We start from the raw sequence: 27,444 nt of genomic DNA on the forward strand, positions 1-27,444 counted from the left end.
ACATCTCTACCTTGGAATAACGAACCACTCGCCAAGAAATGCAAAAGTCTAGAACTGTCAAGACAGAGCTGAAACGCCAAATCCAGACAACACATGACCTAATATTCCCTACCCTGCATGACTCGTTGTCAGGCCCACTATTGTAAAGAAACAGAATCGATAGCGCACCTGCAAGTGCTCGGTCCTCGCACAGAAATAGGTAACCGAAGCCACTAACGTCAAACAGGGGTAGGTATGTGGGCGGTGATGGCCGAAACATCCTTCGGCGTCCCTTCAGAGCTCTCCGTGCCTTTTGGCCGAAATCTGAGCAAGTAGCATCGCGTCTCGAGCCTCGTAAACGAACTTGGAAGAGATTTTGTGCAGTGTATCACTATACAATTTCACCAAAACTTCCTTTGCCTTCAATCAGCAATTGCTCGCTATTGATTCAGAGCATTCTTTTCACCAACTCTATTCTATCACCATGGCGCAAGTCTCATCTTTGGTTGCTGCCATGTTCCGTGGAAACGATGAGCTAGTGACCAGAGTTCAAACTGCCATTGAGACACGACATGATGTTATTGCTGCCATTGAAGTCGTTGTTGGTCAGGGAGGTTTAAGCTTAGACAACATCAAATCACTTCAATGGATGCGGGAGATATTCCAAGCAACCCAAGAGGATGAGAAGCTTGCCTGTTACCTATTACAGAACTTCCCAGGCCCGAATAGCCTCAGCAGGGTTGCACTCGAGTACTACCGTAAAGAAGACTTGCCCTGCAACGACAAAGAAAATGCCGCGCGTCTCAGATCGTATCTGATGCTTAAAGAACCACTGGCTGTTCTCCTGGCTTCCGTTAGGGCGAAGGATTTCCAGTTTAAACCAGAATTGAACAGCACTATCGAGTTTGCGTTGAAATGGGCTGTTGAGAACGACGTATCAATCACCTCTGATAGGTTTCGAAAACAGGTCAACTCCAAAGGCTTCTTCGACTCAATCAAGGACAGCCGGAAGGTCGAAGTCGAAGAGGTCATCGGCAGAATCATGACGCTACAGAGATTGCAGTATCTGGTCACAGAACCACAGCATATAAAACATCTCCTGGACCTCAAATTTGAGAGTGCACAGGATATCGCTTCTACAAACAGAAAAGAGTTTGTTCAGAGCATGAGGAAGCGTCTGCAGGAGGAGACTGCACTCAAGATCCACGACCATGCGGTTGTAGTTGCTTGTCGGAGTCAGGAAACCTGGGTGAATCTGCTCACCATGATTAACGAAGACTTCATGCCAACCAGAAAAGCGATCGCAGATGTTGGGGCAGAAGAGATCAGTCGACCATCGGTACCCGACGAAGATCCTTCCACGGCGGTCCCTGACGCAAGCACTAAGAAGGACTTCAACATGACAAGTATCTTTGATCTACAAGATACTCCATGCGAAGAGTGTTGCTCTGTTGTCAGCGCCTCGGCATATTTTGTTGACCTGCTCAAGTTCCTAGAACACAGCCGCTGCTCTACAACGGTTAATGAAGCCGACAATGTCCTAAAAGCATTGGCTCTTCGACGTCCAGATTTGCAAAAACTGCAACTCTCGTGCGCGAATAGCAAGAAAATGGTGCCCTATATCACAATCGTCAATGAGATTATGGCTTCATACATCGCAAGTGAGGGAGGGTCCATCGGCGTCATTGATGAACAGGATACCTCAACATCCGAAGTTCATGTCAGTGCAGAAGAAGATCTTGTAGCCACTGCATGCGAGAACAAAATTGCGGAAGCTATGTTTCCTCTGAACCGATTCCCGTATAGCTTGGGCCAAGACTCGGCCAGAGTCTATCTTTCTTCGATGGGTATCGAGCCGTCGGACGTGCGTGAAAACTTCAAGTCAACTACCTTCATGCTGAAACAGCTTATGAACTTCGTTCCAAGTGACTCAAAGTCGAGGAAAGAGCTGGAAAGGGAGGCAGAGGCTGTATGGCACCGATTCGACGTTGCCGAGACCTTGCATATGCTCCCTCGCGACCTTGCTGCTATTTCTAAAGAAACCATCTTTACAGACACCTTTTTAGATCTTCTTGTCGGCCTGTACCCAGAGGAGCTGGTTCAAGAGACAATGCTGCGAGATAGGTCGATCCCCATGGTCAACGAATGCTGGGGCTATGAAACTATTGACAAGATGCTTGACACCTCCGAGCAGAATCTGGCAGGACTTTGTTTCATACGAGATCAGCTTCTTCCACGCTCGGGGCTATCGCTTGAGGAACTTCTGGAGCTTTCGAACACCACTTTCTTTGGTAGAAGACTTGTAATCGTCAACAACCGAGGCTCAAAGGTGTTCGACGGGCAGCTGTCGGAAATGCGACTTCGACTGCTTGACAACACCGCGAGTGCCAGTGGGAGGGATGCTTCTGAAGAACCTCCCATTGGTAATCTGACACAAGAGATTTGCCACGAACTTCAAAGCTTTATTCGACTCAGAAATAAGCTAGGATGGACCATTGCAGAGCTTGACGTCGTCATTTCAACCATCACTCAGAATCACATTGCCAACAGTGCTACTGCATCAGTTGAAGGATTCAGAGGTATTACGTTAGCAGTCCTTGAAGATGTCGCTCACATCGTAAAGTTGAGTAAACTGACAGAGGCACCAGTGGTCTCTCTTCTCCCAATTTGGGCTCCAATCAGCACTCATGGCGATAAGTCCTTATATAGAAAGGCGTTCCTTGAACCAATGAGCTATCTGAGTAATGATCCAGTCTTCAGGCCGGACTCTTACGGCGGATATCTGAGGGATAAAGGCGCCATTGAAGTTTACATGGCACCTCTCACAATGACTTTGAAGACGACTTCGGAGGATCTGAAGATTCTTTTGGCTGTTGCTGGGTTGAGCCCTTCGTCACCGCTCAACTTGGATACGCTGTCCAAGATGTATCGTCATGCGCTGATGTGTCGACTTCTTGGAGTACGTCCAAGAGACTATGATATGGTTCTTTCAGTCTTCCCAGACAGGAACATCTTCATCGATCCAAAGACAACTCTCGGGAATATTTCACTCTGGAGGCAGTTGACTGATAGTGGCTGGTCAATTAGCGACATCATGCTGCTTGTTGGCAAGAGCGAAAGTACCAACATTCCATTATCTGACCATGCCCTTCAGTTTACGTCGTCTATTATGGAGAAGGTCAATGCCAACAGCAGTGTCTGGGAGCCTCGCATACAAAACAATACGGTTATATCGCGAGATGTTATGGATCTGTGCGGCCAGATATTCGACGCTGCAACTTCCAAGAGCCTGACGCAGATAGTTGAAGGTTCGTCATCGAGACCACCATGTCTACACCACCGTGCTAACGAGACTCTAAAAAGGTGATTTCGTTCTCAACAAGAGCATTAACATGGAGTCTCTGGAGTCGCTGCCTTCCTTCAACGGCCTTCCTTCAAAATTGACTATCGACATCAACAGAAGAAACAAAAAGACCCAGGCAGCTGTTGTAACCCTCACGGGGGTCATGACAGAGGAAGAAAAAGAGAAGAGTATAAGTCAGGTCGAAGAATTTCCAACCCTGGCCGACGCGATCAATGAACTTGACAAGTTGACAAAGATTCCTTATAATGCCTTGCTATCCAGATTCTCGGGTACAGACACCACTGAGAAGCAGGATGTTATCGACTTGATATGCTCTGACGTGGCTTTGACAACCACAGATCTTGGAGGCCAATCCGACGACTCGCTCTGTACCAGCTCGGAGGAAGACTCGAGCGAGGAAGAGGATAGTGATGCAGAATCCTGTGAGTCAGATGAGAGTCTGGTCGACGAGTCCGAAGCTATGGAATCGCCTGAAGTTGAGAGAGAAAAGACTTTACGTACTAGGCGATTGGAATTCGTCAAGTTGATGTTACCAATATTGCGATCACAGACCTTGGTCGACCTCGCGACCAGGAGTATTGGTGAGAAGCTGGAAGGTGTTGAACACACTCTTATCCCCATGCTTCTGAACAAGGAGATGGCGTGGGAAAACAACAAGTCAGCTATCAATATCCTAGACGAGATTCGGGGTTACTCTGCAGAGAAGCCTGCAAGGACGCAAGGCTACTTTCTACCAACGGCCACAGGAGAGTACACGTTCACTTTGCGGTCATCACAGCCTCAGGACATACCGGATCCATGTCTTAGCATCAATGGTGCCAAGGTCATTATGAAAAAATCCGGCAAAGAGTGGTATTCCGATCCCATCCTTATGACAACAGGGCAGACCTACTTGCTTGTATCGTCTGTTCAACCCATGCATATTACATGGGCCACCAAGCAGACGGTGCCAGCAAGCTTCACCGATACAACGTTCATTGTGGAAGACGATGTCCAGAAGGCTGATTCAGTATTGAAAGAGGTTGGCCGATTGGCCTCGTTGTTCCGAAAGCTGGAGCTGAGCTTGGAGGAAGTAAAGTACCTAACCACTCCCAACGGGCTGATGTCCGTTGATTTAAACTCCCTGAGTATCAGTGACATTGCGAAGCTACAGAGTTATCGCCAGCTGAGAGACAATGTTGCCAAGGATAAGGACTCTTTAGTCACGTTGTTTTCATGGCTGGAAAACCCTGACAGTTCTTCAACGTTGACTTCCAAACTCATAGCTGCGACAACATGGCCCGAAGCACAGCTATCAACCTTGATCAATGCCAAATATGACTATGATGGGGCGACGACAGAAGATATAATCAGCTCTGTATCCAGTCTCAGTGACCTCGTGTCCATTCAAACTATCATGGAGATCTCTGGCAATCTGAAGCCCAATTCAAGTCAGGAAGGCGAGCATCCGATCACTAATCTTTTCAAATTCGCCGCTCCCACACTTCTTAGTTCGTCCAAGGATTTGGAGGTTGCGAACGAGCTGAGACTCATGCTAGGTAAACGACAACTCAAGACATGTACCTCACAGCTACAAGAGACCCAGCGGACAGTTTTCATCGAGTATTTGCTGCAACAGCCATATATCAAGAAAGCCAAGATCTCGGACGCGGGCGGCTTGTTTGATCTGCTGTTGATTGACGTTCAGATGGGCTCGCAGTTTGAGATCACGCGAATGAAACAAGCCATCTCGACCGTTCAGTTATACGTACAACGGTGTCTCCTCGGCATGGAAACTGAAGCTGGTGTGCAACCAAGCAACATAGATCAGACCAAGTGGGCGTGGATGCATAAGCACAATACTTGGACGGCTACACGCAAGGCATTCCTATACCCGGAGAATTGGATCGATCCAACCTTGCGTGACGATAAGACTGCTTTGTTTCGTGACTACGAAACAACGATCATGCAAAAGGACCTCAGCTGGGATACATTCTCACAAGCTATCCGGACGTACGTGAAGGGTCTGTCAGAGATCGCTGATCTAGACATCCAAGCATATCTACGGCATCATCCCACGGATGGCCTCGAGACGTACCATTTCTTTGGCAAGACGCGCAGCGCACCATATCGTTTCTACTACCGTAACATGAGGCTTACACAGCCCAGTGACGTTGCGATATGGACACCGTGGACTTTGATGGACATTGGATCTGTGACGTACGAGGCAGATTGGGATGGCTCGAGTGTCACCAATGCCGGGGCCTACCTGATTCCCGTTATGCGTGGAAACCGTCTCAGCGTCTATGTCCCAGAGATAATGGTCAAAACTACTACTCCTGAGACCCCAGCGGGGAAAACGACGACCACCATGACGTTTTCAGAGGCCGCGGGCGAGTCATTGAACACGACAAAGTCGCCGAGTAACTGGGAGATACGGATGGCATGGACTGAACTACTTAACGGGGAATGGACACCCAAGCGAGTTTCGCAACCGGTACTGAATGTGAAGTGGGATAATGATTTCAACAAAGAAAAGCTGCCTTACATTTCACGCTTCACCTTTTGGGCCAATACGACCGAACCGGTTGGGGAAACAGTCACTATTAATGTGGGATGCTGGAGAAAGGAAAAGAAAACCGAGACCACGGCAACAAAAACCGACGTAGCCAACCACTCATTTCTTGGATCTTTTCAGATAAGTGATGACCGCGCATCTGTGAAAGAAAATGAGAAACAGTCCGAGTCCACGGCAAAAACCCTTGAGACGGTGTTTCACAAGTATACATGGAAGCAAGACTGGGAAACGAGAAAGACGTTTGACGACGACCAGGTCGAGACTCCTGAACAACAAGTTGCTTCGTTTGGGGGAGACCAGGTATCTTCTCCCTTGCTAGCTGTTCCTGTTCCAACCTCTTCCAGAACGCTTGTTTGGACCATGTCGTATGATGGAAACGACAAGCTCGGCAAGGCTACAGGCTACGTCGTGGACGTGCAAGTATCGGCACCAGATGGCAAGACAACCTTCATGTATCCAAAGCTTGCCTACGCAAAAAGCAACAAAGTCAATCTTGCATCGTCGAATCTTGTTCGGAATTCGATGACTGAAGTTATTGAGCATTCTTCATCACCAAGTTTCATGCAGGATATCACGAAGACAGACAGCCTGATACCACTCTTTGAGACGATGAACACAATGAACGAGAGAGAGTACGGAAAGGCTGTCGTTGAAGCAAATATGTCTCAGTACCACGAACAGGCAACTTCATATGCTCTCTACAACTGGGAACTTGGTGCGCATTGTATTCTTCTCGCTATGGACAGGTTCTTAGCAACGCAGCAATACGACCTCGCTCTTCGCGTTGCAAGGTTTGTATTCGACCCGACAGTAGATGTCCAAGGGCAAACTCGAAAGCAAGCAAAGACGGCATGCTGGAGGTTCCGTCCATTCAGAGATATTGCAGCTGATCCGACTGAGAACCAAGACAAGTTCACTGGCTGGCTAGACGAATCTACCCTCGACGTGGCAGTGACAGAAAGGAGACGAAACCCTTCCAACACGCATGCAACAGCGCGAACACGACCGCGAGCATACATGAAATGGATCGTCATGAAGTACATCGAAATCCTCATAGCTGCTGGCGATGAGTACTTCCGCCAGGGTAGCATTGAATCTCTCCCTATGGCGATCCAGCGGTACATCGAGGCAGCGCATGTCCTCGGCCCGGAGCCACCCAAGATGCCCAAGCTTGGTAAAACTGCAGTCAAGACCTATGACACTCTGAACAAGAATGGCAGAATGAGAGTCGATCTCGAGCTCACGTTTCCTTTTCTCTGTGATGTTGAGAGACGAGGGACAAATGCCTCGGGCGATGACGCGCAGGACAGATATGGCGTCTTAGGAATCTTAACAACGACATACTTTTGCCTGCCAGCAAATCCGAAGTATCAGACAATGCGGTCATTAGTCAACGACCGGCTCTACAAGGCTAGGAACAACTTGGATATCAATGGACGACCACTTGTGTATGCCATGAACGAGCAGAGTATTGACCCAGGACAAATAGGCCGGGCCTTGCAAGGTGGTGGAGGGGGAGTGACTTCTCTGTTGAATCAGATTGATGGTCCCATGCCAAATCAGCGATTCCAATACCTAATCTCCAAAGCACTGGAGATATGTACGAGCCTTCAAGGCATGGGAGAGCAGTTCTTACAAATCAAGGAAAAGAAGGACTCGGAAGCTCTCCAGATCCTCAAAGCGAAGCAAGACACGGCTCGACAGCGGCTTTCCATAAGTCTCAAACGCCTGCAGAGGGAGGAGATCGAAAGGAACATCGAGCTTTTAGAAATGAACAGATCTTCTGCCGCATCTCAACTGAGCTACTACCTTCAACTTATGGGCGAGCCATTGAACCGCATACCAAGCGAAACGGAGAAGTGGGTGGACATCGAGCATGCGATCGATGCACCGTTCACGGACGACCTTCGTATGAATCGACTGGAGCTCCAGGAAATGAAGGGAACGGATCTGGCCAATAAGCTGAACATCGCTGCTTCATACATAGACATCTGGGCGTTTATGCTCAAGGCTCTACCCCAGGTGACGTCGAATGTTGAGCCAATGGGTGTTGGTGCGTCGCTCAAGATGGATGGCTCGATCCTGTCATCAGCTGTTCAAGCTTCGGCCATGACCCTCAGGACAGGCTCCATGGCAGCCAGCATGGTAGCATCCGATGCCCAACGCACAAATGCGCTCACGAAACAGCTACAAGAGAGGCGACTCCAAGCAAACATGAAGGGCCAGGAGATTAAGTCGCTTGACAAACAAGCAGAGATCCAAAGAAAGCGATTAGAGCTCAATGAGAAGGAAACATGCATCCAGCAAGCAGAGATTGACAATGCAGTTGAGATGGAGCAGTGGTATCAGTCCAAGTACACAAACGAGAAGCTCTACGCTTGGATGGAGAACACGGTCCGTAATGTCCATTACGATCTGTATCAGCTCGCATCAGACCTTGCACGTCGCGCTCAGAACTCGTTCCGCTTCGAGAAGGGATCTTCAGTGCAGGGATTCTTGCGACCTGGTGGTTATTGGGATAGCAGTCATGATGGTCTCCTCGCAGCGCAGCAGCTGCAAGCTGACCTTCGACGCATGGAGGCCGCGTATCTGGAGCGATCTTCGTATGACTATGAGATAGTCAAGAATATCTCACTCAGGCAACTCAAACCTGAAGCTCTACTGAATCTTAGAGCCGACGGTACTGCCACCTTTGACATTCCTGAGGTGTTGTATGACTTTGACTTCCCAGGTCATTACATGCGTCGGATCAAGTCAGTCTCATTGTCTGTTCCGTGTGTTGTCGGTCCCCATACTGGTCTGAATGCAACACTGCGTCTTCTTCAGCACCGTTACCGTGTTAGCTCTGTGGCAGCCTCAGGAGAAGACTACGCTGAAGATGATATGGCCTCGGGACATTTCCGCACAGACATCGTGCCTATAACTTCAGTTGCCATCAGCTCTGGTATCCAGGACTCTGGTGTATTCGAGCTCAACTTCAAGGACGACCGCTTCCAGCCATTCGAAGGTGCTGGTGCAATTGGTTCATGGTCCCTTGAGCTCCCCACGATTGTCCGTTCTTTTGACTACTCCACTATCTCGGACGTTATTCTGCATGTTCGGTATACAGCAGTCGACGGAGGGCCTTTGCTCCGCAATGCTGCCAATCAAGCTGTCAAGACTTTCCGATCTCGTGTTGAAGGCTTGAGCTCAGAAGGGCCTGGTCTCTTCGCCATGTTTGATCTCAAAAACGACTTTAGTAACGCATGGTACGCGTTCCGGTCAGGCCTGTTGGGCAAAACTATTGCCGAGTTGGACCTATCTGGTATCAAAGACAGATTTCCATACTGGGCGCTAGGAAAAACCATCATTGTTACCAGTTTAAGTCTTGTTGTTTCTGGCAAGGTGAATAAGAAAAAGCTGGACCAGAAATCGTTTTCGATCACTGCTTTGGGGACGGGAAAACCGTGGGATTCAGTTCCTTTGGGAAGTGCGACGATGCTGACCTTGTCACCATTGAACACTGAGTTAAAAAATTCGAACCTTGAGTGGAAATTGAAGGTATCGAATGAAGGGGGCGACTTCACGGCGTTGGAGAACGTGGTAGTTGTGTTGCGGTATGCCTTAGCTTGAGCTCACTAGCCTGGAGAAAAGCGATTGGTGAGTAGCGGTGCGGCTCTTTTGCCCTGCTGAAGTCGAGATAGCGATGAAGAATAATCAAGAGATCAATTCGAAGTTTAATTACTTCATACATAGTAATTGCTGTGGCGCATTCATATGCTAGGACTGTATTGGGTTGAAGCGACAATGGTGCAGTGAACTCTCAGGAGCTCACCTTCTGAGCATTGACGGGCACTTTTGGGCCCATCAATTGCCGATTGTGCTGCCGTGACAAGGGTGCCTGTCGCCAAGAATCTGGCCAGATTGCCACGATGCTAATGCCGACGCCTGTGCCTTACTGTCGGTTCATCGCATTGAGCCTCATCGCTCTCTCATCTTCATCAAATTGACCTCAATCCGCCTTGACACGAGTATTCCCCTGCAAACCAACCCCCATCAAAAACGCGATTCTCACAGCGCCCTGCCCCCACAAACTCCCCAAATTGACCCAATCCTCCCATCTCCACGTCGCAGGATTCCAAAACATGTCAGGAATGGCAAGCCAGCTCGCATACAGATGCAGCGCATCACAGATCAAGATCCCGATCAGTACAGTCCTCCAAACACGTAGATCGTTGGTAGCGCGGAGAAGAATCGCTTCGTTGTAGGCAAACAGCGTGTATGTCGCCGCCACCTGATTGTAAACGACGCGATTGTCGGGTGCAAATTTGGCGGTCGGGGTCATTGTGTTGAGGAACATTTGGGGGGAGAACCAGATTACAAAGGACCCGGCGAAGGCGGCGAGTGGTTCGAACCAGAGGAAGAGGATGCGGTACGCGAGGGGAATGCGAGTTAGCGTTGTTCTGGCCATTGTGATTGATGTTGCCGTGCGTGATGCAGAGGCGTGAATAATGAGAGCTGAGAAGTTATCCAAGCTTCGAGAGGGTTCCCAAGGGGGGACAGGCCTTGAAGTACCTAAACACGGCAGCTACAGCTGAGGAGTTAGTGCGTAGCTTCAGAGGTCGGAAGCTGCGGATCGAGCCAGTTACATACCGTTGCATTGACGGTGGAAGACATGCATAATCTCCGCTTCAACTGCCGTAAGAGCTTGGATATTTGATGCGCTCAGTGGGCCCTGATGTCATTCGTTCGGTGCCCGAGGGTCAATGAAGAATAGCGCATGTCAAGGGGAAATGCCGTATTGTGATATACTTAGTTCGTGCTGAGACTCTCAGGTGTGAAGACGCCTAACTGCGACAGTATTCCGCCTGGGATCGCATGGTCAATTGCTCATACAATAAATGCGGCTCACGCACAGGACTGCATTAATCAGATCAAGTAACTTGCAAATTACGGTTCGATCTCATCAACTACTTCCGAACTGATCCCTCTCCACGCTTCGCATTCTCAGGGAACCGCCCCGTCTCCTCCAACGCATGCCAAAACCCCACCGTCTTAAAGTTCTCATACCACTGCCTCAACTTCCCAAGCTCCTCATGCTTCAGAATAAATTCACTCCAGCTCAACTCCGTATGTCTCACCGTTGCAGCGAGCATCACGTCAGCCAAGCCTGGGCCTGCGTCAGCCGCAGGCGTAAGCCAGCCCGTTGAGGTAAGATTGTCAGCACACACATTCTGCAGCGTTTTGAAGTGCTCTTCGAATTCACGTCGGGCACGACGTCCGACGGGGAGACTCAGTTCAGAATCGGGGATGTTCCAGAAATCTGCCATGTATGGAGCGCAATTGACGAGCCAGACACGACCGGCGTCTGTGGCGAGGGCGATGTAGCTGAGGGCGTCTTGGGTAATGGCTCTGTTGATAGGATTCGAAGCCCACATTTTGCGGTACTTATCGCTATCAAAAACTTCTTCCAGAAAGTTAATGATGCTCCATGTCTCGTGGATCCAGATCGATTTGCCGTTGTCGGTATCATCAAGGCGAAGTGCGGGAACTTTGGTTCCAGATGGCAAGGGCTCTTCAGGATCTTCAGAAATGAAGCTATCACCAGTAAAAGTAATGGGCACAATCTTCAGATTGCTCTCGTTAGTCTTCCCATCGTACAGCTGCTCTACAGAGGAGCAGATGCCCTTGGAGAGAAGGTAATAGGCAATCCGCTTTGGAAAGTAGCCTTCGATCCAGAGGAAGAGCGTATGTTTGTAATATGTAGGCATGGTGCTAGCTCGTGATAGTAGGATATGGGACATGGAACCTGCATCATGTTTGTGGGTTTATCGCCTATATATACCAAGCCTGCGATCTTGATCGAAGTACGTGCCTGTTTAGGCAAATTTATTTAGGCATTGGTGAAAACTGAGCCAGAGGTTATAGCAAGTGGCTTTGCCTCTCTTGGTTCATTCGCTGGTGGTCAGACCAGACGCGCGCTAACTGTCGCCATCGTTCTCAACGCCGTCGGTCGAGTGGAACGGACTCCATAGGAATTCACTAGAAAAACATCACGGAATCATTCCAACAGCTTCACACGTCAGCCACCAGTATATCTGATGAGTGATGGCGGATCAGGGCAAAGTGATCAACGCCTTAGTCTAGACTTGAGGCTCTTCTGGATTCTGAATCCACTCTGGCTGCTATCAGTTATTCTCCATGCTAAACGCTTTGACTTGTTGATGAAAAACTTGACAAGGTTGACCTATTCGAGTGTAGCACCTGGAAACTGTTTAGACTTGCTTGGTGGCATGAAGATAGGCAGCAACATCCGAGGGGAGAATGCCATCTGCAACCAGCTGATCCGCCGACTCAACGATCCATGTCTGGCAGTTCCTTTGTGCAATTCTTTTCTTCGGGGCTTCCTGTCAAAAGTTAATCTTTCAGTGAATGACTACTAACTCCGGATGGCCACAATCTGGGGTTCCATACGTACACTTTCGCGTGTGTCATTCAATGTCTTCTTGGGTTCTTTGACCTTATTCAGGCTCTCCTCAAAGATGCACATAGGCATCGACCCTTGGTCGTGAAGCATCAGTTCTTCGTTGACAAAAGTAGCATCAATCCACTGGAGCGGGATTCGAGTCGAAGGTGGATCAGAGGTCAAGTCATGATTTCTCCGGGTCTGGCGTTGGAATCCGCTGCGGACATCACCAACAGCTTCATAGACAATACCAACAGAGTAACTCGAGCTGGATCGGACAAAGTATGCCCAGTGATCGTTGAACGGTGCGCCATTGTGCTTGATCAACTCAAGCAATAGGCCTCTGGCGGGACCGCTCTCAGGAACAACTGGCGCTTGTGGAGTTGAGCTGGCGTCAGTTGCTGGGGCCCTAAAAGACGGCGGCGGTGGAGGTGGAGGCGGTAGCATCTTGTGATCGATTGGACGAAGCGACCATGGAGTATGAGTAAACTGAAGATATGCATGAGCTACGTTCGAGACGATGAGCAGGCAATTATGGAAGAAGAGGAGCTGCAAATTTACGGCGGCCTCTGCCTTCTTGGTCCGTCAGATTCACCATTTCATTGGTGTGTTGGTTCTGCGTTCGCTTTGTTACTTGACTGCCTGAGACAAGTGGGCCAACGGCTGGCAGTGGAGGCTTCATAATCTGCTCCATATGCAAAAACCACCGATAAAAAATTCCATGGATTTCTCATTCAGATATTCCACTAAGTATTTAGTTATGTACATTGGCTTCAGCGCTCTTTGCACAGTCAGCAAGGCTAAAATAGCCGAGACATCAATGCTGACGCCTCAGCTACTCGACCATGACATTTTGAGCGACACCAAAAGCTGTAACTTTTCCCCTCAAAGCAATAAACATGGACCTGTTCGACTCCCCAAACTTCAGCGATCGTGTCAAGGCGTTGATGCAAAACAATCGTGTTCCTGGCCTCTCTGTTGCTGTTATTAACGGTGATAAGGTCAAGTCCGCGGGCTATGGCTTCGCCTCAGTCAAGTCCCAAGAACCATGCACTGCAGACACACTGTTCGACATCGCATCCTCGTCCAAATCGCTTACTGCGGCAGCGATCGCTCTTTTAGTTGAAGATGCCGACTTTCCAGAAGTTCAATATGGCTCAATCATGTCTGAACTGCTGCCCGACGACTTTGTCATGTCGGATGAATTGCACACCAATACCGTCACTGTAGATGATCTTTTGGGTCACCATACTGGCATGCCTGGGTAGGGTTCGCTTGCGCCCGATAAACCTAGCTAACTCTAGTGTAGCCACGATGATTCATACATGGGAACACGCGCTGCTGAGCCTGATGACGCCCGCTCCGTTACGCGAAATCTGCGAAACCTCGCTGTCGCTGCTCCACCGCGGACACGCTACATCTACTGCAACATGATGTACACTATCTTGACGCATCTTATAGAGGCCAAGACCGGTCAAGCTTTCAGAAAGTTCTTACAAGAGCGCATTTTTGATCGTATTGACATGGCGTCGAGCAGTCTGCAACCCGAAAGCGCCAAAGCTATAGGTCACGCCCATCGTCTTGCCAAAGGGCATATCTGGGACAAGAAGTCCGCATCATATCGCGAGTTTGAGGCAGTGAATTGTCCAGAAGGCCAAGGCGCAGGGTCGGTAATCTCGAGCGCCAACGATTTCATCAGGTTTCTCAAAGCAATTATCGATCGCAACGGGCCCATAAGTGAGGATGTATACCAAGGACTGACTCGACCGCGGTCTGAGCGAGGTGCTAACCATCGCCAACGAAAGACGGGCATTGATCATATTTTCTACACAGCTGGTATGGATCTTTACTGGCAAGGTGGACATGCAGTGTTTGGGCATAGCGGTGATATCACAGGCTTTGGCAGTCGCTTTGTGTTTCTGCCAGACCTCAAATTTGGCGCTGTTGTGATGGGCAATTCTTCGGGAACCAACTCAGTAGCTGCACAACTATTTCGCGAGTTCATCGACACGGCTATCAAGTCTTACACGGGGCCGTGGCCATCGACCGCGATATCCAACATAGGTGTGCACATGAGCCCGCCAGAAGGGCGCGAGAAACCGAATTCAGAGTCGCGGAGTTACGCGGGTGGAATGACCAAGACCAATGCTGGCAGGGTGAAGGGGAAAAAAGAAGACACTTCAACTATTGTTGGATCGAGTGCTACATCGCAAAGAGATTTGACACTTGAAGAATATGCTGGCGACTATTGGAACCCTGGTTATCGCAACATGAAGGTTGAGATCAGAGATAAAGGGCTTTTCATCGATGCAACAGATCGTTCAATGGGATTCACAGCCAGGCTCAAACACAAGCGGGATCAGTCTGTATACGATGCGCATGTGCGAGACGCATTTAATACGGGTGACGAAGTCCTGATGACCAAGTTCATAATTGAAAACGGCAAGGTCGTCAAGATGGGCATGGATCTGGAGCCACTTATTGGGGACTTGATATGGTTCGAGAAAGTTGACAATGAGCAATAACGCCGACGATTTTGCCTTCTTCTAAGCTTTTCAATACTTTGTTGTGATATGAAAGACAGGAACGAGCATCTCAGTCGTCCCTAGCTAACCTAGCAGGAAGTGCATCGCAATCGCGGGTTCCAATCCGCGTATTGCCATACGTTGTCGTCATCGCTCCCAACTTCCCCGAACTTTAAAGACCCAGTAACTCGAAATGGTGCCAACGTCTTCCATTTCTTGTTTTGCTAGCTTCAAATCCCCAGTTCAACCCCGCAATCTGTGATGCCGATCCTGAGTAATTTATAAGCACAAGATGACCATCCAGCCTGGCCTCCGAGCTTTCGAGTCTCTGATTGAAATCTTATTCTGCTTACCCGGAAAAATGACGCCTCTTGTTGCCATGCTTCTGGCCGTGTTGTACGCCACGTTGGCGTTGGGCGATTCATGCCCTGTTATTACACAACAGCTCAGCGATCCACCTTATGAGAACTACTTCTACTCTGATTGCAATACGGATGCGCAAGTTGTTGTTACGAGTCCTATGCCGGATAGTAACCTGTCGATTATCGGACCTCGACTCATTGTTGCATGGCCTGCGGGGAACAGCGGTATATGCACGTTCTTCCAGCCCCAAGACGAGAAGAATGGGACTCTAGCGATCGAATTGGTCAATTCGACTCTCGGATCGCCACTGGGCGTCATCAACCGCGAAGAAAAGGGATCAGATTATCCTTACGTTGGAGTCGAGGGTGTTCTGTCGTTCAACTCGTCGGCGAACCTCACGGTTGCTATTTTGGGTTCGATCCGGAACATAAGGGATTTTACTGAAGGGCCGAGCATCATTAATCCGGCGATTCAAAATGCCACAAACGTCACGAGAGTAAAGAATGGCGGTGTTCTCATATCGAGATTGTGGTTGGACAATGTGACGACGACGAACCTGTTGCTGGAGCCATGGAAGAATAAAGATATCAGCGTTTCAATCTACAACGACACTGTCAGTTTTGGTGCAGGCTTCTACAAGTTCTCGGCATCGTTCAACTATCCTCAATTGAAGCAGCTATCTCCCCAACAGGTTCTCAACAACCAGTCGAAATCACTGGCTAAGAAAGAGCAGTCAGAGGTCAGGTCGCTGTCCTTCTTCTCGTATACCGACAAGCTGCTCGCAGGTGGATGGCGATTCTTGACGTACTTTGGCCGCGACACTATGATCGCCACTCTCTTACTCGAACCCGTGCTCAGTACTGGGAATAATTCAGCTTTGGAAGCGGTGATCGGTGCAGTGTTGGAACGGATAAATCGCACAGATGGATCGGTCTGCCATGAAGAGACCATCGGTGACTACGCGACGCTTCTGAACTTACAGGACGGCATTGATTCGACGGCACCGGGCTTTACGTATCCCATGATTGATACAGACTACTTCCTGCCAGTTCTCATGGATCGGTATTTCAGTACTACACCAAAGCGAGTCAAACCATTGCTGAGCACAAAGGCTGGCGACGTTGATGTCGAGAACCGGAATCTGACATGGGGCAACTTGAGCTACATCAACGCACAGAAGATTATGAACATTACAGCAGCGTTTGAGAAGGAGCAGTCGGTAGAGAACTTGATCCAGCTGAAGAAGGGTGAGCTAGTGGGGCAATGGAGGGACTCAACATATGGTCTTGCTAATGGGCGGATACCCTTCGACGTGAACTGTGCTCTTGTACCAGCGGCACTATACGCTATTTCCAACTTGGCCAAGGTTGATGGAGTTTATCCCAATAATTCTGTCACCAAAGATTGGAGTTCCGTAGCGGCAAAGAGGGCAAAGATCTGGGAGGACAATACCCTACCGTTGTTCGAGTATGATCTCACTGTTGGCACGGCTACTTCGAACTTGAAGGACTACGTTAAGGAGAATACCTTCTACGATGGACCAACTCATGCAGATTCAGTTGCCAACTACTCATCTTCTGGGGAAGTCGTTGACTACGCTCTAGCCATCAACACTACCAAGGATGAGGAAAAGATACGCATCACGCACACTGACACGGCTTTCCGTCTGTTTCTTCTCAACTCAACCAATGATGCCCAGCTCACCACCTTCTTAAACGCAACTTCCAACGCCATCCTTCGTCCGTTCCCAGCCGGTCTGAGTACTCCTCTCGGCATCGTGGTTGCAAACCCAGCACTAGCAGGTAACGAAGTCTTCACCGCCAACTTCACCAACGCGGCGTATCATGGTACTGTAGTCTGGAGCTGGCAACTCGCCCTCATGGCTAAAGGCCTTGAGCGTCAACTTGCACGATGTTCATCGCCCCAGTCTAAAGAAGACGAAGATGTTCCTGCATTTTGCAGTAATAGCCGAGTGCGCACAGCTTTGAAGAGTGCTTACAATCGATTGTGGGACATTATTGAGGATAACAGCGAGAGATTGCAGTCAGAGGTCTGGAGCTGGAGCTATAGTTCGAAGAGTGGTTACAAGTTCGCGCCTTTGGGGACGTTGCCCCCTCCGCCGGGACTCAGCTCTGGGACGGAGAGTAATGTTAGGCAGTTGTGGAGTTTGACATTCTTGGCTGTGAAGAGGAACAAGGAATTTGCTTGAGTTTCCTAAAGACTCGATGTATATCGACCTAATGCGTATCGTTAAATGGGGGAATGGTAGTCTATAGTTGTATAAAAGAAATTATGAAGGATCATTACAGGTCATGAATTTTGAACAAAAGTGAACACGAACAATCTCTAGTTCATGCCAAAGATCAGAGTTGATCGTATAGAGATTTCCCCGCCACCCAGTCCTTTCGCCTTTGAAACACCAACACATTTGACTCACTTGTCTCATCGGCGAATCTCGCGCTCGTCCTCGTATACAACGTGAAACCGTGGCGCTCAAAGATTTCGAGCAACGCCAGCAACTTCAGTTGTGTCTCAACTCCGTCAGATTCCAGCGGTCTCCATGGGTATCCCTTGAACTTAATCTTGGCGCGGTCTGGCGTGACCTCATGTCGTTGTATGTCAGTCATGAAAGTCGCCATGATATCGTTGACAAGATCTGTAGGCGGGAAGTTGAGAATCTTCAGTTTGTCTCCGCCGTGGAACGACACATTTAGCCATTCGCAGGGAGGAGGGATGTTTTTCACTTTACGGAATATGAGTGCATCTGTTCTCGTCAGTATACTTTGCCCAGGTTGCGATTATCGCCTGTAAGTCACCTTTCGTCGAAACTCTCTTCGTCACCTCAATAGGCGAATACATCACCCAAGCCAAACCATGCATGCCCTCCAGTATACGAAGCGTCAACATCATCGCTTGCTCGTTGCCATTCGGGTCGTATCCCCATGCATAGCCTCCTAGCTTGAACTCCCGCGACGATTCTTGCGGGTAGACCTTGTCAATCCCACGTTCCCAATATGTCCTCACAATTTCGTGCATAGCCGCTATTTCCACCTCTGAGAGGTTGACCAGTCTGATGCGATCAAGGCCATGTCGTGTGATTGATGCAAAGCGACTCTGGAAAGTTGATGGGCCAGCGTCTGACACCGCCTGGCTGAATGGTGGCGGTGCAGCGGGTGAGGCTTCGGGTGAGTCGAAGAACGCAGATTTGGTCTTTTCGGACATTTTGGCGGTGATATGTTAAAAGAATAAGATTTGCTACGAAGACAGGATGCGAGTCTTCATATATTTATATGGCTATGGATGACGGGCGGCCTATAAGGTTATTATTATCTTGGGGGAAGCATCACGTCAGCCACAGGAATCAGGCGGTTAAACATCGTGAGGCTATACGGGGGCGGTGCAACAGAAGCCGATGCAGCGTCCCAAGAAAACATGACCGAAAGGATAGGGCAATCCTTAAAAAAAATAAAAATAAAAAAAGGCTTTGGCTGTCAAATCTAATTTCTACACACTAGAGATAGATGGACAGGCCTTGAGAAATTTGTTGGTACCTGCAAACGACGTCATTGTGCGACAAGACCGTTTTTGGTCATCATTCACGCCCTTGGGGGCGGGGTACTCCAAAATTCACGGTCCCTACTGTTGCTACCGTTAACAACTTCACATAGAACTCTTCAATTGCATATTTCGACTTTTAACACAAAGCATCCTACAGTTGAAGTCTTTTGAGATACAAACACGATGACTACCAAGGATCAGGGTATCACCCTCACGGCTCAGTGCCTTTGCAAGGCGCATACCTTCGCCAGCAAAGTGACCCGATCAAAGCTCCCTCTACCAGCGTCGATATGCCACTGCACGTCATGCCGAAACGCCACTGGTGCCATGTACAACTGCAACATAGACTGGCCTGGCCCAGCCGATGAAATTCGCAACTCTGATCTGAAATCCTACGAATTCACCACCAATTGCCAAATTTTGTTCTGTGGCTCATGTTCGTGTCCGATGTTCTGGGATGCTCACTACAAAGATCAGCCCCAACACTACGGCGTTTTCACGGGAGTCTTGAATAATGTTGACGTTGATAACCTTATCACCTTCACGAGGCAAATCTTTGTTGGTGACACGGTTGATGGGGGCCTTTCTCCGTGGCTTCAAAATGTGAACGGTGACAGCGAGAAGCCTCGCAGATGGATGGAGAGACCTGAAGATGGCTGGGAATTAGGTGAAATTTGGCCTACCGCGAATGAGGATGCTCGGCCCGAAGCGCCTCCAGCCACAGATATACCTATCCGCTGTCACTGCAAGGGAGTCGATCTTGTCTTCCGTCCCGGCAACATGGACTTTTCTACCATGGAGGCTGATGCGATTCCTTCGTTTATCGAGCCAAAGACCCATAAACACCTTGCGACACTGGATCCATGCCCATCATGTCGCCTATCAGTTGGTGTTGACGTAATGAATTGGACATTTGTCATGCCTCAACAGATCGACTTCCCAGAGAAGACCAATAACCCCGACTTTCCGCGCAATACGCTTGATCTGAAGAGGGCAGTCGACAATCCCGACCGAGACCTTCGTTACGGCACGCTCGCGATCTATCGAAGCTCACCTGACGTTCAAAGATATTTCTGCTCGCGCTGCTCTGCGACGGTATTCTACACCGTTGACGATCGTCCAGAGTGTATTGACGTAGCTGTTGCACTGTTACATGCTCCAGAGGGAGCTCGTGCAGAGAGCATCTTGACTTGGCATCTTGGTGCTAAGATGATGGGAGAGTGGGATTTTGAGAGGGGCTGGAGAAAGGATTTCGCCATGTCTGTGAAGGACACGTCAGAGAAGTGGCGTATCGACAAAGGTTATCCCAAGACGTGGAGGAGGATCGCTTTTGAGGGAGCAGAGAAGCAGGATTGATGACTTGCGCATAGCAAGTTGAGCCTCCGGTGCCTGAGTTTAGACCTCATTACTCCTTGAGAGACGCAAATAGAATACGCCACATGCAGGCACTGAAGAGTCAGTGTTGTTCCTCCAATTTACTTGACTTCTTGGTGCTCAAATTATGCTTTTTCTTGGTGGAGCTGGCTACAAACTGCGTTCTATAGCCCAGGCAGCGACGCCATCAACTCTTCCACGCTCGTCTATAAATACCTGTCTCTCCTCCCTCTCTCGAACTTCATTCCTCTAAATCAGTCCAGGTATCTTTCTGAACTGGACGCTGTCCCATTCGTTCAAAATGGCTCGCCCCCATCTCGCCACGCTCCCCTACGAGGTGCGTGACAAGATCTTTACGGAGCACTTCCGCGTGGAAGGAAGGTATGTCTTCAATAGCGAATCTGAAAAGCTCACTACCGCTGACGGTCAATTGATTGACTTCTCCTTAATGTACACCTGCTGCTCAATCGCAAACGACACCAAATATCTACCTGTTGAGGTCAATAATTTCTCTTTCTCGACCCTCGTCTCACCCGATTTGAGGGCTTGGGCTGGTCGCCATCAGTTCCTATCGCAATTTCTTTCCATTCTAAAGGCGGATCTTATATGTCTTCTCCAAGGCCCAACAATGTCTCCCGAACTGGAAGAAGCACTAGAAGAAAAGTTCCCGCATTTGATGCTGAATTTCAAGAATCGTCTGGAAGATACCTATCGCAGACGCTTCCACCAAGACCCTACTGTCTCCAATGGCCATGCCTTTCGATACTGGAAGGAAACTCGTCACTCAAGCGAAATCATTAAAGACTTTGGCGATGTGGAAGTAAGGGGATGGGGTAGAAACACGTCTTCGGCGAGAGAAGCTATCGCTTTCAGTCTCTGATTCCTAGGAGAGCGTCAATATTTCGAACTGGCTGGCCTCCTCAACGAAGCTTTTCCTGGCTGGAAAGGCTCCAATGATCCGCAAGATCTCATTGATCTAACCTTGGATCCCTGGGATATCCCGTCTAAGGCCGTTCTCACAAGGATCGGAAGCTTATTGAGGGATGATGCGGTGTGGGGGCGGATTAAGGATTGGTACAATGGAGTGCAAGCAAAATATCGCTTTTCTGCCACTGCGGTTGCAATCAGATTCTTTCGTCAACTTTCTCCTGAGCAAATGCGGCATCTACGTGGTATCACGCTCATCGAGGACGAATATACTGTTTGCTCTCCTTCAACTCACGCTAATGGTCTATCGAATTCTGCAAAGAGAGTCCAAGGCTGAGAATACAACGCCATCTCAAACTACGCCGCCGCATCCCTGCCGTTCTCCATCCTTGTTGGGATATGATTGGATACAGCTCTATTAGTAAACCTCGCAGTGAGTGAAACAACCACGATGGGGAAGACATTGTGCCCATGCTTGCAATTGACGGGCAATTGACGGTATAAACATATGGTTAGAAGAGGCAATCTCATTGCCAGACGCCGGAATGCCGCGCAACTCCTACACACTTTGCTTCGATGGAGAACCTGACAAATCTTTTTTCTCTGACATCTTCCAGAACATCCTGCCTCGGTAAGACGCTTTGATTCTAGCCAGCAAGCAGCTGCTTAGGATGCGTCTTCACCAATTCGATGTGTCGGTGTCACTTCCCTATCATCGTTGGCAGAGCGGCCACCTCTCAAAAGCAGTCAAGTTCTTGATAGATCACCACTCTGACAGTATTGACAGCTTCCCGCTCATAAGCTCCAATTTTCATCCCGGTCAGCTTTTCGATGTCGGAAGTTTTATCCAAGAACGTCTTGAATGGACATCACGGGAATGGTAGAACACGAGTGGAGAAGGTCTTTTCATCTCAGACAGTGTGCTTCAACATTTGGGAGCTGGAATGACAATTTAGAGTCTTTCTATAAATTCAAGAGCCCTCGAGAATTCCCTCCTCCAGGTAACATGATAGAATTTTAGTCTTTATTTATATAGCTATATGTGATCCTATCAAAAGCTATACTTGGGAGAAACTACTGTTAGTAACTCACGTACCATAAGATTGAGGTCATTTAGCGGAACATATGTTGGATTCAAACACTATGGTTTCTCAAAGCCTGTATCTATTCCTGAAGTCGCTTCCGATCCATTGATACTCTTGCCGTCCGCATTTTCCATCGGTCTCTTGGGCGCAGCCTCCTTATCCAACGGCCCTGCCCTTGCAAAAATAGCACCACCAAAATTTAAGAAGTTGGTCGCACGAAGGACCATCTGATAAAACAATGTCATACCAGTTACCAAGATCTCTTCCCTTGCCGCTGGATCATTGGCCTTGGGCCCTAGAAACTCGACACATCCGATATTGTTGAGTGACCAGCAGTTGGCAGAAAACTTGGCCACTGCAGACTCTTGCTCGTCGAGGCAGATAAAGTCCCATGTCTTGAAGCTACTGCTGCTCGTCCATTTCATAGCAGCGGGTGTTCCGTCAGGATTGTTGGAGTAGTTGTATGATAGGTGGGTGTATGATGTCACGAAGCGCTTTAGTGCTTTGATAGTGCCTTTTTGGCCGTGGAGCTCGTAGGTCGCGTGGATTGTGACGGGGTGAAGTGTACCGGTGCCGATTACAGCTTCTGGATCATCGTAAGGATGGAAGACGAGGGCGGTGCATTTGAAAGCATGATAGTCGACGATGTACTTGGGCGTTGAGGTGTCTGTCTGAGGATCTTTCTCAGAGACTAAAGCCTTCATCTTCTTCCACTTGAAGTCGACTTCGTAGACAGTGTTGGATGACTGCATGTTGTCTGTTGCCGAGAGATGATCGTTAGACTTGCTAATTTCAATTGATTTTATAATGCAAGAATCGTGTTTATTGTGAATGAATTGCTCTCTCTACTACCTAGATTGCCATGGGATCTTGGACACTTATATACAAAACTTGACGGAATGTGAGCATGAATGTTATCTCGTCAGCGTAACATCGAAACAGGTGCAGACCCGCCGATCTGTCGTGTTGCTAACTTCATTCGGCCTCATGGAGCGCTTCGATCGACATGATCGGTAGCCATTAATCCGACTCCGTGCGCTAACTGCGCCTTGTTGGGCTGAATGGCAGGTCCGAAGTGCGATAAGCGATAACGGATAAGAGATGGGATACGCTTATCAGTGATGTCATGGAACTCGCCCATTCTTGCTATCGATAAGATAATATCACTCACTACCCTACATAAATCTGATTTTATACATTATCGCCTCTCTACTCTTTGAGAAACAGAAAGATATCCTGTAATATTAAATCTGGACCTAGCCACCATTAAAGCTTAAGTACCCTCTTGGAACTCTAATGATTAATGTCTGGAGATGGAATGGATTCAACTTGAACCTACGCGTTCAACGGTGACAACGCATGGAAACCAATCTTTTCCTTATTTCCCATTCGCATTATCACATCCCCGATTCGTTAAACATTACTTTCAGTATTTGTCTAGATATTGAACCAACAGTGACGACTATCACTGTCAAACATCGCCATCTCCGCTGTGACTAAATTTACGCCCAAGTTAGTTTAAGGAGCCTTTGAAGGGACCGCAGCAGGACGAAATTGCCGTTCCGAGACATTTGCGCAGAAGCAGACTGCTTCTGTCAAACTAGATATCCCGCAGCCAAGTTCCCAGCCTCCCATTTCTGTTGTCAAGAAACTAGAGTTCATCGCCTCCATCACTTCCTGCTCTTAATTACATGACCAAAGTTCTTTTCGAGTCCTAAACTCAGATTTCCTAAACCTTGCAGTCGAGTCCAAGACATTTTCAAGCTTCTCTCCGCAGCTGAGCGGAATACCAGCATTTTCTTCAACACCATTGGAGCTGTCAAAGACCAAGGCGTAGGGCTGAGCTTGGCATTGAGGCCAAGCCAACAACCTTCTCCGCAGGTTTTCCAAAAATGGCGAACCTCTTCCCCACCCTCGCAGGTCATTCATCAATAAATGCAAGCCATAGCTCTCAGCTCCGAGTCGAAGCTCCGTCAAACACCGGACCACGTGCCACTTTTCGCCAAAGCATCCTGAACGCTGATTGGTCTGGCGCACGCCAAAATGTCATCGCACTGTGGTGTTTGGACGCCTCGAGGGAGAAGAGGCTTCTGGAGGGAAAGGCTGAGCAGGGAGGCTGGGCTGAATTGATTAAGCTTATTCTCTTTTAGGTGTTGCCAGACTGCGAGGGATGCTATTTCGGGGGATTGCTAGGCTAATTGAGTTTGTCGCGAGGCAGAGTAGAAGTGCTGTGTATCGAAAGTGTGATGAGCTGAAGATTGATGCATGAAGCCATCGTGTATAAGAAGAGCTAGTCTGTCCTCGTCAATTGAGTATTTGCATCATCTCAATCACACTCTTAATCCAGACACCTAAACATCAATCACATCTACTCTCTCAATCTTCCATCATCAGCTATACCTTCATCTTCAAAATGCTTGCTCAAACCATCTTCTCCATTCTCGCCATCGCCACTACTGGCCTGTCTGCTCCTGTTGAGCCCCGCAGCGACGACTACTTCGGCCCAGCCGAAATCCACACCTACAACATTAACAACGGAGCAATTTACGACACAGACGAAGGTCGCGTGACCAAGGCCCCTGGCAACGGCGGTAACGACATCACAACCCTCCTCACCTTCAAGTACCCCGAAGCAGCCAGGGGCAAGAAATGCCAATTCGCTTTCTACCTCGCTCCCGGCGAGAACGTCATTGGTAGCAAGAAGCTTGATCTCTACTCTAGCCTTGCACCCGCTCCTGGACCCCGTGCCGGCTGGGGCCCTGGTAACCAGCGCAATGTCCACTTGGGACGCATGGATGTCAAGGTTGGAGGTTCTGCGACCTGGGAGGCTACTTACGGGCCGTACATGACACAGAAGACGGATTGCAAGAAGCCTGGTACTGTTGAGGGGCTTGAGCTTGTTGGTGTCTACGATCTTGATGCTATCTACTGGAACCCGGCTAAGTCTGGCCCTCGTATTGTTATCAGCTAGATCGGTGGAGTCGCTAGTCTTTGTTGGTGCTTCAGTTCGTCTGTATATATTCTTTAACGCTAGACGGTAGCGCGTCTGTTTTGTCGGGATTCTGAGTTATTTTAGGATTGGAACTTTGTATGCAAATCACAATATCAGTGCACTTCTCTTATTATTACCCAAAATCGCTTTTGAAAGCGTGATGTAATCAGTCAAAGACCGCCAATTGCTATACGACCACGGCAGTAAACTACCAGAAACAGCAATCACCGAATCATGCTATGTTGCCCAGCCGGTAACCGAGCTGCAGTCATCCTCCTTCCTTTCGGAGGAATATGACTCTTTCTGACCCTTTCTGACACCGTCCTGACTCGTAACCATCGTCGTAATCACTTACAGCATTCGAATCCTATAAACCCCTTCAGCTCATGTCAATATCACTTGGCATTGCTTGATCTCATAAATCCGTACCAATACGAGCCTGCTGACATTCATTCTCCACAGCACTCAGCCCTCGTGTGCCCACAATATGATCTGACGCAGGGACAAGGACAAGGGGCTGTCGTACAAAACGGTCAGACACTTCAGAGCGGAGATAAGTACCGTCTGAGTGGAGAGTCATGGCGTTTCGGCCCGTGGAAACTTGCTGTCAGAGGCTTTGATTTGCCAACGCCTGGTTCCAATTTCATGTTGTCAGCGGCTGTGCTGCTCCCCTACAGGAAAGCATGTGACAGGGGGGTTTGATGGAGACGTGCCTTAACGAGGTGTAACGTTAACTCAGTGACGATTTTACGGTTTGGCCTTACAGATGAAAGCTTGTCTTTGCCCTCCTGGGCTGAATCTGGAGAACGCAATCATCGTGACATGACCCCTGATTATGCATTTATCATCTGTCACTCCAGAAGAATCGCGTGATTTATGAAAAAACGTTTCTCGTATTAAAAATCTCTATCTATATGCATATAACTAACGCTTAAACGACTAAATGGTTGAGCGGGTACGTATGTCGACTCGCATCTAAGAAATTGGCCCCTATCTCATTGTGAAATCCTGCATGTAACCGACTCACGAAAGCCTCGAGAATCAGTCGTTGGAGATCCTTTGCAGGGTCATCCTTGCGGAACCAATGGTGGCGGATAAAGACTCCGCCACAAGTCTTGTCTCCAATGTACGGAGCGCCATTCCCGTCCATGCATGGTATCGTGCCAATCTCCTGGGTCTGGTTATAGCTGTATCGTACGTAATTGGAGAATGCGGCTTGCTCGTGTGCCCAGTCGTTGGCCCATCGCGCACAGCCCTTGTATTTCTTCTCGCTTGGACAGTGCTCCCAGTCGTCGAAGAGTTCTTGTGTTCGGTTGCTCTGCTGGGCGATCATGAAGCCAGTGTTTTGCGAGACCTTGCCCTTTTCGTCGCGGTTTCGTGCAGAATCGCCGGGATCGTTTGCTAGCGCAATAAGGGTCTTGTCCGTGATGTTCCATAGCTTCATCAACCATTCGAAAGGTACATGGGGGTACATGAATTCTGCGTCGGCGTCGAGGAAAACGACGAAATCGTGGCTCTTGAGCGCTTCTCGGATCACTGGGACCTTGACCCATGTCTGATGTCGCTTAGGATAATCGGGGGCTCGGACAAATTTGTAGTCATAGCCATGAATCATCGCTAAAGTCTGTTAGCCGAGCATTCTTCTCCCCGCAGTGAAACAAGAACATACCATAGAGATAATGGTTCATAATTCCACCAGTTCGTCCCTTCATTTCCTTGTAATCTAGCGCTGAGTCATTCATCACAGCGCCAGGTCCCTTGTCCAGTCGAGTGTCAACATCCAAAATGAGGAGCCTCTTGCCCAATGGCTTCGACCAGTTCTCGTTCTCCTTGGGCACCTCGTAGAGGTACCCCTCATCCGTGATAAAGCTTGTCGCATTAATGTCGAGAAGAAAAGGCTTCCATAGATCGTGCATTAAATTCGACGTGTGCGAGGCGAGCTTCACTTGATGCGGGTTTGACCTTCTTGTTGTTCTGCAGGCGGATTGTTATTAGCGACACTTCGCTGGAATGCTGGGTGACATTTTAGCCACCGACGCGACTTACCGGTACGACAGAAGACTGGGAGGTTCGAAATAAAATCCCCAAGTATGTGTTATCAATCCAAAGATGACCAAAATGCCCATGGCCAGGAGGACGCCCTTCTGCCTGCTTGCGCGTGGCAGCAGCAGCTTGGCCATGTGTGTGAGGTTTGCGGTCTTCATCTCGACGGCGAGATTGCAATTCGTACGTATCACCTCGCTTGGAAATAGACAAGGTTCATGAGGTGAAGAAA

At 48.9% G+C, this 27,444-nt stretch overlaps 12 protein-coding genes across 14 annotated transcripts; 6 read left to right on the forward strand and 6 right to left on the reverse strand.

Annotated features, from left to right (window-relative positions):
* The first annotated feature begins 325 nt into the window (after nucleotides 1–325).
* Nucleotides 326–9,666, forward strand: FVEG_10756 (hypothetical protein). 2 transcript variants are annotated; one of them, XM_018899925.1, is made up of 3 exons: nucleotides 326–2,565; nucleotides 2,628–3,287; nucleotides 3,343–9,666. In XM_018899925.1, exons 2-3 carry the CDS (start codon nucleotides 2,708–2,710, stop codon nucleotides 9,510–9,512), a joined length of 6,750 nt encoding a protein of 2,249 aa, XP_018758092.1. In that variant the 5' UTR covers nucleotides 326–2,565; nucleotides 2,628–2,707; the 3' UTR covers nucleotides 9,513–9,666. The 2 variants fall into 2 exon arrangements, with proteins under 2 accessions (XP_018758092.1, XP_018758091.1); XM_018899924.1 differs by having other exon boundaries at nucleotides 326–3,287.
* Nucleotides 9,580–10,474, reverse strand: FVEG_16878 (hypothetical protein). Its single transcript, XM_018906115.1, has one exon. The coding sequence runs from the start codon at nucleotides 10,348–10,350 to the stop codon at nucleotides 9,892–9,894; it is 459 nt and encodes a 152-aa protein (XP_018758090.1). The 5' UTR covers nucleotides 10,351–10,474; the 3' UTR covers nucleotides 9,580–9,891.
* Nucleotides 10,475–10,849: 375 nt separating this feature from the next.
* Nucleotides 10,850–11,650, reverse strand: FVEG_10755 (hypothetical protein; the record flags this gene model as incomplete). The annotated part of the gene is made up of 1 exon (XM_018899923.1): nucleotides 10,850–11,650. One exon carries the CDS (start codon nucleotides 11,648–11,650, stop codon nucleotides 10,850–10,852), a length of 801 nt encoding a protein of 266 aa, XP_018758089.1.
* Nucleotides 11,651–11,981: 331 nt separating this feature from the next.
* On the reverse strand, nucleotides 11,982–12,924 carry FVEG_10754 (hypothetical protein). Of its 2 annotated transcripts, none has more exons than XM_018899922.1 (2): nucleotides 12,358–12,924; nucleotides 11,982–12,286 (listed from the first exon to the last, which is right to left on the reverse strand). In XM_018899922.1, exons 1-2 carry the CDS (start codon nucleotides 12,790–12,792, stop codon nucleotides 12,155–12,157), a joined length of 567 nt encoding a protein of 188 aa, XP_018758088.1. In that variant the 5' UTR covers nucleotides 12,793–12,924; the 3' UTR covers nucleotides 11,982–12,154. The 2 variants fall into 2 exon arrangements, with proteins under 2 accessions (XP_018758088.1, XP_018758087.1); XM_018899921.1 differs by having other exon boundaries at nucleotides 12,009–12,282.
* A 236-nt stretch (nucleotides 12,925–13,160) lies between these two features.
* Nucleotides 13,161–14,893, forward strand: FVEG_10753 (hypothetical protein). The gene is made up of 2 exons (XM_018899920.1): nucleotides 13,161–13,609; nucleotides 13,655–14,893. The coding sequence occupies exons 1-2, from the start codon at nucleotides 13,245–13,247 to the stop codon at nucleotides 14,868–14,870; spliced, it is 1,581 nt and encodes a 526-aa protein (XP_018758086.1). The 5' UTR covers nucleotides 13,161–13,244; the 3' UTR covers nucleotides 14,871–14,893.
* Nucleotides 14,894–15,162: 269 nt separating this feature from the next.
* Nucleotides 15,163–17,442, forward strand: FVEG_10752 (hypothetical protein; the record flags this gene model as incomplete). Its single annotated transcript, XM_018899919.1, has 1 exon — nucleotides 15,163–17,442. One exon carries the CDS (start codon nucleotides 15,163–15,165, stop codon nucleotides 17,440–17,442), a length of 2,280 nt encoding a protein of 759 aa, XP_018758085.1.
* FVEG_10751 (hypothetical protein) lies at nucleotides 17,349–18,562 on the reverse strand. The gene is made up of 2 exons (XM_018899918.1): nucleotides 18,050–18,562; nucleotides 17,349–17,997 (listed from the first exon to the last, which is right to left on the reverse strand). Exons 1-2 carry the CDS (start codon nucleotides 18,453–18,455, stop codon nucleotides 17,597–17,599), a joined length of 807 nt encoding a protein of 268 aa, XP_018758084.1. The 5' UTR covers nucleotides 18,456–18,562; the 3' UTR covers nucleotides 17,349–17,596.
* A 144-nt stretch (nucleotides 18,563–18,706) lies between these two features.
* On the forward strand, nucleotides 18,707–20,345 carry FVEG_10750 (hypothetical protein). Its single transcript, XM_018899917.1, has one exon. It carries the CDS (start codon nucleotides 18,975–18,977, stop codon nucleotides 20,145–20,147), a length of 1,173 nt encoding a protein of 390 aa, XP_018758083.1. The 5' UTR covers nucleotides 18,707–18,974; the 3' UTR covers nucleotides 20,148–20,345.
* Nucleotides 20,346–20,466: 121 nt separating this feature from the next.
* Nucleotides 20,467–21,045, forward strand: FVEG_10749 (hypothetical protein; the record flags this gene model as incomplete). The annotated part of the gene is made up of 1 exon (XM_018899916.1): nucleotides 20,467–21,045. One exon carries the CDS (start codon nucleotides 20,467–20,469, stop codon nucleotides 21,043–21,045), a length of 579 nt encoding a protein of 192 aa, XP_018758082.1.
* A 1,188-nt stretch (nucleotides 21,046–22,233) lies between these two features.
* FVEG_10748 (hypothetical protein) lies at nucleotides 22,234–22,998 on the reverse strand (the record flags this gene model as incomplete). Its single annotated transcript, XM_018899915.1, has 1 exon — nucleotides 22,234–22,998. The coding sequence occupies exon 1, from the start codon at nucleotides 22,927–22,929 to the stop codon at nucleotides 22,234–22,236; it is 696 nt and encodes a 231-aa protein (XP_018758081.1). The 5' UTR covers nucleotides 22,930–22,998.
* Nucleotides 22,999–24,590: 1,592 nt separating this feature from the next.
* Nucleotides 24,591–25,294, forward strand: FVEG_10747 (hypothetical protein; the record flags this gene model as incomplete). Its single annotated transcript, XM_018899914.1, has 1 exon — nucleotides 24,591–25,294. The coding sequence occupies one exon, from the start codon at nucleotides 24,591–24,593 to the stop codon at nucleotides 25,146–25,148; it is 558 nt and encodes a 185-aa protein (XP_018758080.1). The 3' UTR covers nucleotides 25,149–25,294.
* An 806-nt stretch (nucleotides 25,295–26,100) lies between these two features.
* FVEG_10746 (hypothetical protein) lies at nucleotides 26,101–27,373 on the reverse strand (the record flags this gene model as incomplete). The annotated part of the gene is made up of 3 exons (XM_018899913.1): nucleotides 26,101–26,786; nucleotides 26,839–27,143; nucleotides 27,216–27,373. The coding sequence occupies 3 exons, from the start codon at nucleotides 27,371–27,373 to the stop codon at nucleotides 26,101–26,103; spliced, it is 1,149 nt and encodes a 382-aa protein (XP_018758079.1).
* Nucleotides 27,374–27,444: the final 71 nt, after the last annotated feature.

This window comes from Fusarium verticillioides, chromosome 11, assembly GCF_000149555.1.
Source record: "Fusarium verticillioides 7600 chromosome 11, whole genome shotgun sequence".
Classification (NCBI taxonomy): domain Eukaryota; kingdom Fungi; phylum Ascomycota; class Sordariomycetes; order Hypocreales; family Nectriaceae; genus Fusarium; species Fusarium verticillioides.